This window comes from Hemiscyllium ocellatum, chromosome 31 (genome assembly GCF_020745735.1).
Source record: "Hemiscyllium ocellatum isolate sHemOce1 chromosome 31, sHemOce1.pat.X.cur, whole genome shotgun sequence".
Lineage (NCBI taxonomy): Eukaryota > Metazoa > Chordata > Chondrichthyes > Orectolobiformes > Hemiscylliidae > Hemiscyllium > Hemiscyllium ocellatum.
Genome location: NC_083431.1, coordinates 19,432,908 through 19,447,784, shown reverse-complemented (window position 1 = coordinate 19,447,784; position 14,877 = coordinate 19,432,908). Strand labels below are relative to the sequence as shown.

The window sequence follows — 14,877 nt, the reverse complement described above, 5'->3', positions numbered from 1 at the left end:
CAAATCTGATTTCCATTTCTGTGTTTTCAGTCTTTTCCAAATTATTTGCCTCTCTGTGGAGCGAGAATGTCTCTCTTTGTTTTCTCAGTCTCTCTTTGATCTCAGATGACCTATGATATCATCTAACAAATATTCAATAAGTGTGTTCCTCTCTCTGTTTAGTTGTCCTCCTGCCAATTTTGTTTCACTTTATTCAAAATACTTGTTCATCCAAAGCAGACACTGTTGATGTGTTGGTCTGTCTATTTTCTCTCATTTAATACTGACTTCATGATGTCCGCTACAAACATTTTGTTTCAAAGTCCCAGCTATTGGCATGGTGTGTTATTAGTTGCTGGGCAGCATTAAAAAAGTCTACAATATCATTCCTTGACATACCTAATCTAAAAGTTAGCTAACACAGGAAGTGGAAAATAGTTTGGAATAAGGTCTCACAGGAGCAAGGTAGTTACACATTTAAAGGACAGCAGTCATAGATTTACTACTTTTTGAGATATTGACAATGGCTCTCTAGATTGGAAGAGCTTTTATTGTCTCAAGCCATGACATTTCTTACAGGTTCTAAGACTTTAACAACAAACAATACTTTAAAAACATATCATATCCAATAGTTGCACCAGTGATCAGAACTATGGTACATAGTTGAAATGCAAAGCCACTCATTAATTGGATAACAAATGGTCAAAGTTCACCTCTTATCAGTCAGAGCAGATGTGTTAAAGAAACAAACAATGTTTGCAAACGCAACCGAATAAACATTCTAACATTTCAGGTTCAAGAAAACAAGGAGCGCTGAAACTAAGATGATTTCAATCTTGCTCTGTGCTCATATGTTGCTGAATAATTGCAATTATTTTCACAGAATTTAGTCCGAGAGAGTGAAACTGTTGCAATAAGGATAGATCCATTAAAATTGTAAAAGTCAGACTGAGAATTTTCTTTTATTTGTTAGCGCATTGCGTGTTTTGAATAGCTTGATTTGTATTGTGTGTGGGTGAATGATGAACATGATTTGTGCTTTGTGTGTGCCATTTGTTTCTCCTTTTCTGTCTGGCTAGCAGCAATGTAAAAACCGGGAGTTTCGTAAGACCAGGCTGAAGCTTCTGAGGAACCTGGAGAAGGTTTGCCCCCCCCCCCCCCCAGATATTAACACTGCAGTCTCCCAGCATGTCGGCACACCTTGATGCTCAGGAACTAAGTTCCTGGCTATGGTTGAATTTGCCAGATGCCTTGTGGATACTTCAGGGGAGCTGAAAGCTAACCAAGTGAAAACTCTGACTAAAAAATCTGGGATGCAGCACAGAGGGAGACTAATGTCTAAATATATCAATTTTCTCGTAACCATTACAACCATGTCAGTGTCAAGTATAGTGCCTTGCATTCCTTTGGGGTTAGTCAGGGATTTGAGATGGGGACCCTGACCTTTAGTCCAGGGAGTCCACGGATATTGCTCAGGTTTATGTCTTGATGAGGAGACTTCAGTTTTGATGCAGAACATCAATATCCAATGGGAGGACAGCAGTTATATCTGATACGTCCAACAAGATTGATGTAAAAACTGACTGATGTGGACGTGGTGAGAGGCACAACACTCCAATGGTCAGCCATCAGGTAATACTCCAACTAACAAGGGGCTGATCTACCATGAGTGATTGAGACTTAAAGTCTCAGTGCACAAGTGGACCAAAGCCAGATACTGTGTAAACAGAGACAAAGAAAGAAATTACCATCTCAATGATTGACAAGTTGAAACACCAGGTCCATGTGCACATGGTACTTGTTTAGACTGAACATCAACATAACTTCGCTACCAGTTGAGAAGAAACTATATTTGACTTGAAATGTTAAGTCTCCTTCACTCTGATGCATTGAGGTTCTCTATGACTGATAAGAGGTGAACTTTGACCATTTGCTATTAAATTAATGAGAAGCTTTGGATTCCAATAATGCAGTATGTACCACAGTTCTGATCACTACTGCAACCATTGGATATATTTTAAAAATACTATTTATCATCATGGTCTTAGGGCCTGTGAGAAATATCATTGCTCAAGACAAATAAAACTCTTCCAATCTAGAGACCCATTGCCAATGTCATACATTTATATAGTAATGTCTGCGACTGAATATGTACCACCCCTGCTTCTGTGTTGAAGACACTTCTCTCCATAACAGAATCCCAACAAATGGCTCAGAACATATTCATTCTATTTACTTCTCAACTCAAAAAGAGTTTACCTTCACAGCATTTATGCTCCAATAATGTGATCCCCCACAGAGATGGCAGAGTTTAATACTGCTGTCACCAGAACCCCAAAGGTAAAGGAGCCCAGACATTCGGATGATCAGAGGGTTGGAGGAGTAGCGCAGACTGGAGTTGTGCATTGGGAGCACATAGAATCCAAGACACAGCAGATTCCATGCCCAGGAGATTGAAGATTCTCTTGGGCAATTTCCCTGTGCCTGGAAACCTGCAAAAGAGTCAAATGAAGTCAAGAGAATTGTGAGGGTTCCCTTTCTGTTAAGCCGGTACTTATCCGAGAAAAGTTAGAGGATTAAAACGGTTCCAGCTATTCAAAGTATTAAACAGGACACCCAATTCACCAATCACCTCACACCACCCCCACTCCCCCCCAAGCCAACAACATTCCACTGCTCCCCCCCAGGACCTGACAACATCTGCCATGGGTCTAAACTGCCCAGAACCAACATCCTACACCAAACCTGACACCCACCTCGCTCCACCTTCTTTTAAAATGTACAGGCTTCTATTCACTAACACCTTGTTTATATGCAATAATAGATCAATAATGATAAGGCACTGGATTCATATTGACTGTTACATTCCCCCGGCCAATTCACAGCATTTTTAAAATGCTGACAGTTATTAAAAAGAATATCAGTGGAAAGAATACATGAAATCCAGTCTTTATTAACTAATTATAATTAATTACTTATTCTTAATTACAACATCATGGAGGTACAGTCCCACGTCCAATACAATCATTTGGTGTTTGCTAGTGGCTGCTCTATATTATTGAATGGTTACTGTTCTGACATTGAGTGAAATCATTGCATAGTGAAATATAACACAATGGCTATTTTCAGAGATAAGAGTTAAATACAAATTAGCATCTTGGCCTTTTTGGATGAGCAGTATCGATGTACTGTACAAAGTCTCTAAAAATCTCCAAACTTAATTGATTAAGCTAAATATCTTAAAACTCCAAGTTTGATCTTTATAATCATTTGGAAGACAAACATCATGATTCAGGATGTTGCCATCAATCAGTATTGACAATGTGACGCTGAAGGTTATTGAGGTATCCAGGATCTACCACCACACCTTGTTTATATGCAATGATGGGTCAATAATGATGGGTCAATAATGATAAGGCATTGGATACATATTGACTCTTTCAGTCAGTCATCTCATGCTGAAATCCACATGTGCATCCCAAAAGCTGCAGCTGTTGTGTTCAAAGAAAGAGTGTGCAACACAGCAGCCTGACTGAGAGCATCAAAGTGTGAACCTACAAGTGTACTCTTGTACAGTAGTGAGAGCAGCTCATATTACACTCAATAGATGAAAGGGCTGAATAGTTTCTGTTTTCACTGTTCAGATGTGATCTGGGTGTGACCAGATCACCAATTCAAAGGTCTAGAGTCTGCTCATTTCATCAGCACATACTCATTGCTAAATCAAACATGTTGCCCTGACCTGGCCATGTTTATTAGATGGATGTCAGCTGTTTAGCCAAAGACCTGTACGTTGAATTGGTCACAGGGTAATAAACTCCAGAATCCATAAAGACATCAACAAGTAAGAAATGAGGCTGGCGGTCATGAAATGACGGCCACTGATGTTGTGAAGTTTTTGTTTGTTTGGAAGAGGTGAACAGAAACAAAAAGCTCAGCTGGTTGAGAAGAGGGCCCAGAGAAAACAGGCCAGTAAATAGTGACCTTCTCAGTCTACTCTTTCTCCATGGATTCTGGGTAATTCAAGATGTAGGACGGGAAAAATTGTGTCTGTAAAAGCTGCACTTTTTTGGAGATATTTTAGGTGTTGGAGGTGATTTCTTTGAATTCCAAGAGCAGTAATTACTGTTTTAAATGCTGTTGTATTGTTTTGGAACTTTGTGGGGAAGTGGGCGGGGGGGGGGGGGGGGGGCGGGGGGAGGCGGTGATAAAGGGTGAAAACAACAGCACTTTTAAAAGGAGGAAGAGAGACAAAGGCAGTGACCACATGGTCAGAGAAAGAAACCTACACCGCTGTCTGACACAGCAGCGAATCTGCACAGTTACTGCCTTTGCTGTTTGAGTTCAAATATCTTTGGAAATCAGAGAGCGTCGATGAAAAATTAACAAACAGTGAAATTCACAACTGATCTTGGAGGAACCTGGGAGAGTTCATAGCAAGGGAACAGGTAAGTGCATAGTTTTTAAATGCAGCTTTGCTGTAAATCTACAATAGTGAGTAGCGTGAGTTCTTTCTTGATTATACATTTTTTGAGATCTGTCTCTTGATTAAATTTTAAAAATATAAACCACAAGATCCTGAGGCAGTTTTTTTTTAGAGCAATAAGACCGTGCTATTTTCTGGGACAGTAGATTGTGAAGAAGCAAAGATGGCCTTTAGTAAAGTGATATGCTCTTCCTGTCGGATGTGGGAGATTAAGGAGAGTTTCCATGTTACTGTTGACTATGTCTGCAGGAAGTGTCTTTGGTTGTGAATCCTATCAAACCACATGGATTGGCTGGAGTGACAGTGAGAGGCAATAAAGGATTTACAGGAGCTATGGAGTGTGATGGATGGCAGTTACAGGAAGGGGGAAAAGCTGCAGATATGGTAAGATAGATGGGTTCACTCCAGGAAAAGTAGCAGAGGCAGGCAGATAGTGCAGGAATCTCCTGTGGCTATCCCCATTGCAAACAAATATGCTGTTTTGAAAAATGTAGGGGGTGATGGACTCTCAGGGGAATTCAGAACAAACAGCCAAGTTTGTGGTCGTGAAACTGGCTCTAATTCAATAAGGGGTACATCAGGTTGCAAGTGATTGATTGTGTTAGGAGACTCTAGTCAAAGGCATAGACAGACATTTCTGTGGCCAGCAATGAAAAAGCAGAATGGTGTGCTGCCTCCATGGTGCCAGGATCAAGGATATTTTGGAGAGGGTCAGAATGTTCTCAAAGGTGAGAGGGACCAGCAGGAGATCATTGTATTTATTGGAACCAATAACATAGGAAGGGAAAAGAATGCGATTCTGAAGGGAGAATATAGAAAGTTAGGCAAGAATTTAAAAAGGAGGTCCTCGAGAGCAGTAATATCTGGTTTACTCCCAGTGCTATGGGCTAGTGAGGGTAGGAATAGGAGGATAGAGCAGATGAATGCATGGCTGAGGAGCTGGTGTATGGACGAAGGATTCACATTTTTGGATCATTGGATTTGCACCTGACTTGGAAGGGGGCTAATATATTTGCTGGAGCTGCTCAGGAGGATTTAAACTAGTAAAGTGGGGGAGAGGGGCTGGGGACCAGAAAGATAGTGAGGAGAGAAATCAATCTGAGACTGGTGCAGTTGAGAAAAGAAGCAGATCAAACAGGGCAGGCAGGGACAAAACAGAGAACAAGGTAGGACTGATAAATTAAACTGCATTTAATGCAAGAGGCCTAACAGGGAGGGCACATGAACTCATGACATGGTTAGGAACATGGGACTGGGATATCATAGCAATTACAGAGACGTGGCTCAGCGATGGACAGGACTGGCAGCTTAATGTTCCAGGATACAAATGCTATAGGAAGGATAGAAAGGGGGACAAGAGAGGAGAGGGAGTGGTAAGGGATAAGGGATAACATTATGGCTGTTCTTAGGGAGGATATTCCTGGGAATATATCCAGAGAAGTTATTTGGGTAGAGCTAAGGTATAGGAAAAGAATGATCACCTTATCGGGATTATATCATAGACCCTCCAATAATCAGCGGGAAATTGAGAAACAAATTTTTAAGGAGGTTTCAGTTATCTTTAAGAATAATAAGGTGGTTATGGTAAGGGATTTTAACTTTCCAAACATAGATTGGGGCTGCAATGGTGTTAAGGGTTTAGATGGAGAGGAAAACTTTCTGATTCAGTATGTGGATGTACCTAATAGAGAAGTTGCAAAGCTTGACTTACTCTTGGGAAATAAGGCAGGGCAGGTGACTGAGATGTCAATGGGGGAGCACTTTGGGGCCAGAGACCATAATTCTATTAGTTTTAAAATGGTGATGGAAAAGGATAGACCAGATCCAAAAGTTGAAGTTCTAAATTGGAAAAAGGCCAATTTCAACGGTATTAGGCAAGAACTTTCAAAAGCTGATTGGGGGTAGATGTTCGCGGATAACGGGACGGCTGGAAAATGGGAAGCCTTCAGAAATGAGGTAACGAGTGTTCAGTGACAGTATATTCCTGTTAGGGTGAAAGGAAAGGTTGGTAGGTATAGGGAATGCTGGGTGATTAGAGAAATTGAGGTTTTGGTTAAGAAAAAGAAGGTATATATCAGGGATAGACAACAGAGATCAAATGAATCTTAGAAGACTATAAAGGCAGTAAAAGTATAGAACATAAAGCATATAACATTACAATGCAATACAGGCCCTTCAGCCCTCGATAATGTGCCAACCTGTGGAACCAATCTGGAGCATATCTATCCTACATTATTCCATTTTCATCCATATGTTTATCCAATGACCATTTAAATATTCTTAAAGCTGGCAAGTGTCCTCCTGTTGCAGGCAGTGTGTTCCATGCCCCTACTACTCTCTGACTAAAGAAACTACCTCTGACATCTGTCATATGTCTATCATCTCTCAGTTTAAAGCTATGTCCCCTTGTGCTAGCTATCGCCATCTGAGGAAAAAGACTCTCCCTGTCCACCCTATCTAACCCTCTGATTATCTTATATGTGTCAATTAAGTCACCTCTCAACCTTCTTCTCTCTAACAAAAACAGCCTCAAGTCCCTCAGCCTTTCCTTATAAGACTTTACTTCCATACCTGGCAACACGATAGTAAATCTCCTCTGAACTCTTTCCAAATCTTCCACATCCTTCCTATAATGCAATGACCAGAACTGTACACAATACTCCAAGTGTGGCCGCACCAGAGTTTTGTACAGCTGCAGAATGACCTTGTGGCTCCAAAACTCAATCCCTTTATTAATAAAAGCTAACACACTGTATGCCTTCTTAACAATCCTATCAACCTGGGTGGCAACTTTCAGGGATCTATGTACATGACACCGAGATCTCGTTGCTCATCTACACTACCAAGAATCCTACCATTCACCCAGTACTCTTTATTCCTGATGCTCCTTCCAAGATGAATCACCTCAAAAGTTTCCACATTAAACCTCTCAACCCAGCTCTGCAGCTTATTTATGTCCCTCTATAATCTGTAACATCCTTCAGCACTATCCACAACTCCACCAACCTTAGTATCATCTGCAAATTTACTAACCCATCCTTCTACGTTCTGATCCAGGTCATTTATACAATCCTTGAGGTACACCACTAGTAACTGAACTCCAGAATGAACATTTCCCATCAACCACCATCCTCTGTCTTCTTTCGGCTAGTCAATTTCTGACCCAAACTGCTAAATCACCCTCAATCCCATGCCTCCGTATTTTGTGCAATAGCCTACCATGGGCACCTTATCAAACACTTTACTGAAATCCATATACACCACATCAACTGCTTTACCCTCATCGACCTGTTTGTCACCTTCTCAAATAACTTAATCAGGTTTGCGAGGCATGACCTACCCTTCACAAAACCATGTTGACTATCCATAATCAACTTATTCCTTCCTAGGTGATTATAAATCCTATCTCTTATAACCTTTTCCAACACTTTACCCACAATCAAAGTAAGGCTTACTGGTCTATAATTACCAGGGTTGTCTCTATTCCCCCTCTTGCACAAGAGGACAACATTAGCTATCCTCCAGTTTTCTGGCACTATTTCTGTAGACAATAATGTCATAAGGATCAAAGCTAAAGGCTCTGCAATTTCCTCCCTGGCTTCCCAGAGAATCCTAGGATAAATCTCGTCTGGCCCAGGGAACTTATCTATTTTCACACTCTCCAGAATTGCTAACACCTCCTCCTTGTGAACCTCAATACCTTCTAATTTAGTAGCCTGTATCTCAGTATTCTTCTCAACAACATTGTCTTTTTCCAATGTGAATACTGATGAAAAATATTCATTGAGCGTATTCCCAATCTCCTCAGACACCACATACGTTTTCATGCAGAGGGTGATACGTGTATGGAATGAGCTGCCAGAGGAAGTGGTGGAGGCTAGTACAATTGCAACATTTAAAAGGTATCTGAATAGGAAGGGTTCAGAGGGATATGGGCTGGGTGCTGGCAAGTGGGACTAGATTGGGTTGGGATATCTGGTCGGCATGGACGAGTTGGACCGAAGGGTCTGTTTCCGTGCTGTACATCTCTAGACTCTAGACAACTTTTCACTACTATCCTTGACTGCCCCGAATCTTTCTCTAGTCATTCCTTTATCCCTTATATACCTATAGAAAGCTTTAGGGTTTTCCTTGATCCTATCTGCCAATGACTTTGCATGTCCCCTCCTGGCTCTTCTTAGCTCTCTCTTTAGGTCTATCCTGGCTACCTTGTAACTCTCAAGCACGTTAACTGAACCTTCACATCTCATCCTAACATAAGCCACCTTCTTCCACTTGACAAAATATTCAATTTCTTTGGTAAACCATGGCTCCCACACTCAATAACTTCCTCCCTGCCTGATAGATACATACTTATCAAGGACCTGTAATAGCTGGTCCTTGAATAAGCTCCACATTTCAATTATGCCCATTCCCTGCAGCTTCCTTTCCCTTCCTATGCATCCTAAATCTTCTCTCATCGCATCATAATTGCCTTTCCTCCAGCAATAACTCTCACCCTGAGTTATATACCTATCCTTTTCCATCGATAAAGTAAACATGACCGAATTGTGGTCAATATCACCAAAGTGCTCACCTACCTCCAAATCTAACAGCAGGCCAGGCTCATTACCCAGTACTAAATCTAATGTGGCCTTGCCCCTTGTTGGCCTGTCTACATACTATTAGAAACCATCCTACACACATTGGACAAAAACAGACACATCTAAAGTACTTGAACTGTAGTATTTCCAGTCAATATTTGGAAAGTTAAAGTCCCCATAACAACCACCCTGTTACTCTCGCTCCTATCCAGAGTAATCTTTGCAATCCTTTCTTCTACATCTCTGGAACTACCCAGTGGTATACAGACAACTCCCAACAGGGTGACCTCTCCTTTCCTGTTTCTAACCTCAGCCCATACTACCATATTAAGTGTACTTAAGAGGGGCATCGGGGGAGGGCAAAAAGGGGACATGAGATAGCTTTGGCAAATACAGTTAAGGAGAATTCAAAAGGATTTTATTAATACATTAAGGACAAAAGGGTAACTAGGGCCCCTCAAAGATCAGCAAAACAGCATGTGTGTAACTGCAGGAGATAGGGGAGATACTAAATGAATATTTTGCATCAATGTTTCCTGTGGAAAAGGACATGGGAGATATGGAATGTAGGGAAATAGATGGTGATATCTTGAAAAATGTCCATATTACAGAGGAGGAGGTGCTGGATGTCTTAAAACGCATCAGGATGGATAAATCCCTAAGACCTGATCAGATGTACCCTAGAACTCTGCGGGAAGTAAAGAAATGATTACTGGGCCCCTTGCTGAGATACTTGTATCATCGATAGACATGAGTGAGGTGCCGGAAGACTGGAGGTTGGCTAACATGGTGCCACTATTTAATAAAAGTTATAGTTATAACCTATAGTTATATAGGTTAAAAAGAAGTTTATAAAATCATGAGGGGCATGGATAGGATAAATATACAAGGTCTTTTCCCTGGGATGGGGGAGTTCAGAACTAGAGGGCATAGGTTTAGAATGAGAGGGGAAAGATATAAAAGGGACCTAAGTGGCAACGTTTTCACGCAAAGGATGGTGAGTGTATGGAATGAACGACCACAGGAAGGGGTGGAGGCTGGTACAACTACAACATTTAAAAGACATCTGGATGGGTATATGAATAGGAAGGATTTAGAGGGATATGGGCCAAGTGCTGGCAAATGGGACTAGATTAGGTTAGGATAGCTGGTCGGCGTGGACAAGTTGGACTGAAGGCTCTGTTTTTGTGCTGTACATCTCTATGACTCTATGACAGAGACTGCAATGCCAGAGTGGAGTTCCTGAAACTACAGCAGGCGATGCTCAATGAAGACGTGGCGACCCTGGTGCAGAACATCATCAGAAACCAGAAGACTGCCAGAGGGTGAAAGTTTTGGAGGAATTCAGTTCTGATGAAGGATTCTATCAAAACATCAGCTCTTTCCCCATCCCAGTAACTAGCTGAAGGCATCCAACTTAAACTTTAGTTTCAGAAAATCAGGCCAAATGAAAATGTATATCTTATCATAATCGCACGCTGTCACACATTAATTAGATTTAAAACAGGAAGTACAAGTTTTTTTTCTTATTAGCATTTAGCAGTTCAAAAGGGTATGCACCTTGATAGACCTTCATAATCTGTGCAGTCCGTGATAGACCAGCCCTGTATTTTCAGCTTGACTTCCTTTCAGAAAAGCTAGAGGACGCTGGCTAAAAGGTGCCACCTGGTGTCCAAACTCATGTATGCACAACCTTGTGAAATCTCACTACCATGTGCTGCTTCAATTGTACATAGAAGAACAAATGGAAAAAAATATAAGGTAATTCCCAGTGCTGTCAGATTGGTTTGTCACTGTTCTTATTCTATCACTATCTTTCAGTTAGAAAAGTCAATCTTGTTATTCTATTCATCCCACTTTACAATAGGTGTGACATTGGATATGAATTCACAGGTTTCTTTTAATCCATTCATGAGATATCGTTGCCGCTGGCTGGGACAGAGTTAAAAAGTGTGGCACTGGAAAAGCACAGCAGGTCAGGCAGCCCCCGAGGAGCAGGAGAATTGATTTTTCAGGCATAAGCCCTTCAGCTGAGAGATAAATGGGAGGGGGGGGTGGAGCTGGGGGTGATGGAGCTTGGAAGGCGATAGGTAGAAGAAGGTGGGGGGGGGCGTGATGGTGATAGGTGGAGCGGAGGGTGGAGCGGATAGTTGGGAAGGAAGATGGGCAGGTAGGACAGTTCAAGAAGGCAGTGCTGAGTTGGAGGTCTGAATCTGGGATAAGGGGGAGGAGGGTAGGTGAGGAAACTGATGAAATCGCCATTGGTGCTGTGTGGTTGGAGGGTCCCAAGGTGGAAGATACAGGTGTTCCCCCTCTAGGTAGCTTGGATTTAGTGGTGGAGGAGGTCCAGGACTTGCATGTTCTTGGCGAAGTGGGAGAGGGAGTTGAAGTGGTTGGCCAGAGGGCGGTGGGGTTGTTTAGTGCATGTGTCCTAGAGGTGTTCTTTGAAAGATTCCGCAAGTTGGCGTCCTGTCTCCCCACTGTAGTGGAGACCACATTGGGAGCAACGGACACAGTAGATGAGATGTTTGGATGTGCAGGAAAATCTCTGCCGGATATGGAAGGATCCTTTTGGGCCTTGAATGGAAGTGAAGTGGGGAGGTGTGGGCACAGGTTTTATACCTCTTGCGGTGGCAGGGGAAGGTGCCATGAGTGGAGGGTTGGTTGTGGGAGGTGTGGACTTAACGAGGGAGTCGCAGAGGGAATTGTCTCTGTGGAATGCTGATGGAGTGGGGAAGGGAATATATCTCTGGTGGTGGGGTCTGACTGTTAGTGGCAGAAATGGCAAAGGATGATACGTTGTATTTGGAGATTAGTCGGGTGCAAGTGAGGACCAGGGGGCTTTCTATTCTTGTTGCAGTTGGAGGGGTAGATTTAAAAGACGGAGGTGCGGGAAGTGGAGGAAATGCATTGGAGGGCATTGTTGACAATGTGGTCCTTGAAGGAGGAGGCCATCTGGGATGTTCCCTCCTGGGAGCTGATGGGGCAGCTGATGAATTGAGTGTAAAGGATAGGGTTTTTAAAAGAAGCGAGGGGGGGAGGTGTGTGGGAGGAGGTGTGGTCCAGTAGTTGTGGGAGTTGATGGGTTTGAAGTAGATGTCCACATTGAGTCGGTCACCGTTGACGGAGATGATGAGGTCCAGGAAGGGGAGGGAGGTGTTTGAGATGGTCCAGGTGAACTTGAGGTCAGTGTGGAAGGTGTTCATGAAATTATAGATATAGATATTGATATACATAGAATTCTTACAGTGTGGAATCAGGCCCTTCGGCTCAGCAAGTCCACAGAGACCCTCTGAAGAGTAACCACCCAAACCCAATCCCCTGCATTTACCCCAGACTAATGCACCTAACCTACCCATCCCTGTACACTATGGGCAATTTAGCACAGCAAATTTACCTAACCTGCATATCTTTGGATTGTGGGAGGAAACTGGAGCATCCGGTTCCTTGCAAACACAGGGAGAATGTGCAAACTCCACATAGACAGTCGCTCGAGGCTAGAATAGAGCCAGGGTCCCTGGCACTGTGAGGCAGCAGTGCTAATCACTGAGCCACCATGCCACCCCTCTGGGAAAGCAAACAATCATGGAGGTAGAGCCAAGAATTCTGAAACATGTTGTTACTGAAGTGTCTCACTAATGAGTTGTGTGTTCGCTGTGCTGTGGCACAGTAATAACTGCAAGCTATCCCATTAACTTGTCGTCGCTGTATCAGATATGTCCACCATTATGATGTCAGTGATCTTTATGACATGATTATTGCAAAAATTCAAAAGGCACAGCACACACGCAGAACGCAGGATTCATTTGCAACAATATGTCTTGGACAGTGCAGAAGTTACAGAAGGTTGATGCCAAGTTTGCTCAACACAGCAGCAGGGGAAACAATCTGAATAACGGTTTGAAAAATGGTGGAACTCTTCGATGAGTCATGCAGGAAGAAGTTAATAGGGATTCTAACAGGTGCTGGCGCTGTGTATTTACTGTACCGAGCAATTCGGTCAGGACTAGTCACTCCACAGGAGGACGATGAAGACCTACTCATTGATAAGAGTGGCAACAGTACCTTGGACAGTATTGGTGCTGTGGGAGACCATTTAGTTTCATCAAATTCTGCTTCGTCAAACTCTGTCAAGATGAATCTTCAGGATCTGAAGACAGTTCTGACTATTCTTCATGAAAGTAAAGATCCTGTCATTAGAGGGACAATCCTAACTAGCATGTACCGCATTCCTGGTTTTTCAAACAGCCAGGAGCTATTCCGTTCCGAAGGTGGAATTTCCATCATTGCAGAGTCACTGGATGATCCTCTCAATTACATCAAGTCTAGCGCTGTGACGGTTTTCAATTTCCTCAGTAATGATCCGGTAAACCGTGATCTGCTAGTGAAATATATCCCTCAGGTTCTGAAATTAACCACGTCAACATTTCAAGAATTTGAACAGTTGCCTTGTCTGAGGTTTCTCACCAAGATGTCCCACAGCCACCAGAACCATCTCATGCTGAAACATGCCATCCCAGACTTCTTCCTCCTGCTGCAAACAGGGTCATCCAGTATCAAGTTCCAAGTGCTGCAGATCCTCATCAACTTTTCCACCAACCTGGAGCTGACGTTTGACATGTTCAACGTGCAGATTGAAGCATCTTTCCTTTTCCTATTCAACTATTTCCAGCGTCAGGACATTCTCAATGATCTCCTCTTATTAATAAGCAATCTGAACGAGATCAGGAGAAGTCTCCCCTACAGATCAAACAATCACGTCTATTGCAAGGACTCACTGTTTGTCCTGTTGTTTGGTCCCAACTCTCAGTTCTCAAGCAGGCTTATCTATTTAATGGCTTCCCCAGATGACAGAATTAAGCTGCAGGCTGCCCGGATAGTCACAAACTTAGGGTGAAGAGATTTGACACTTTTCAATATATATATACATAAAAAAAGAGAAAATAAGAAAGCGTAAACTGAAAGTGTGATTTGTTTAAAAAATGCCTATAAATGCAGGAACCAATTTTGACAGCCATATATAAAGTGGGTGGCCATACAGAAGAAGAATGAGATAGGAGCTCAGCTGGTTTCTCCAACTGGCGCGTGGGATAAGGTGAATGAGATTGCTTTCCAGGCTGCTCTGTTCTCTCTGCCTGCCATTGAAAGATAACTGGATGGTGGCTGATGTCATTGTGGTTAACGCTATACGTAAATCCATGTAGCACATACCACAAAGAGTGATGTTCTTGTGAGGCAGATATCTTGAAGTTTATTTACAATATTAATTGCGTGACTACAGTATCACAGATGTACACATATAGTTCTGTGCTTAAAAACATTGATGTACATAACAACACTGACTCCATTACATAGAGGCAGTGAAGATTGGGTCCCTTGATACCAGAACATCTTAAAGTACAGGTCTGTCTGGTCTGGTATCTGTGCCAAAACACAATATCCTTCCTTTTCCTTTAAAGACTAGGAACCCTTTTACCCTTAACATGTAGCAGGAATGCATATAGACATGTTGTCTTGACATATTTCAGTTAATGGCTTGGTGGATTTACACCATAGCTGGATTTGGTCATCATGATTTGATGTTGTAGCTTCTCTCTGCAGTATGCGATCTGTGTTTCCAGATGGATGTTCATCATTTGTCATTGATGTGTGACTGTTGTCAAGCATGATATCTTCAGTATCTGACTCAACATCCAATGTGATGCAAAGTTGACAACATGCAATTCAAATCCGTCATCTATTTCTTCACAGGACTTGACCATTGCTCACTAGAATGTCAAATAACTTAAACTTGATACAACAGCATATTACCTTTCCACAAACCCATTT

At 42.3% G+C, this 14,877-nt stretch overlaps 1 protein-coding gene across 1 annotated transcript; it reads left to right on the top strand.

Moving 5' to 3' along the window:
* The first annotated feature begins 12,955 nt into the window (after nt 1–12,955).
* Nucleotides 12,956–13,945, top strand: LOC132830236 (armadillo repeat-containing protein 10-like). Its single transcript, XM_060847770.1, has one exon. The coding sequence runs from the start codon at nt 12,956–12,958 to the stop codon at nt 13,943–13,945; it is 990 nt and encodes a 329-aa protein (XP_060703753.1).
* Nucleotides 13,946–14,877: the final 932 nt, after the last annotated feature.

Coding starts and splice junctions, on each gene's coding strand:
- LOC132830236 (XM_060847770.1), top strand. CDS start 12,956: ATGGTGGAACTCTTCGATGAGTCATGCAGGAAGAAGTTAATAGGGATT.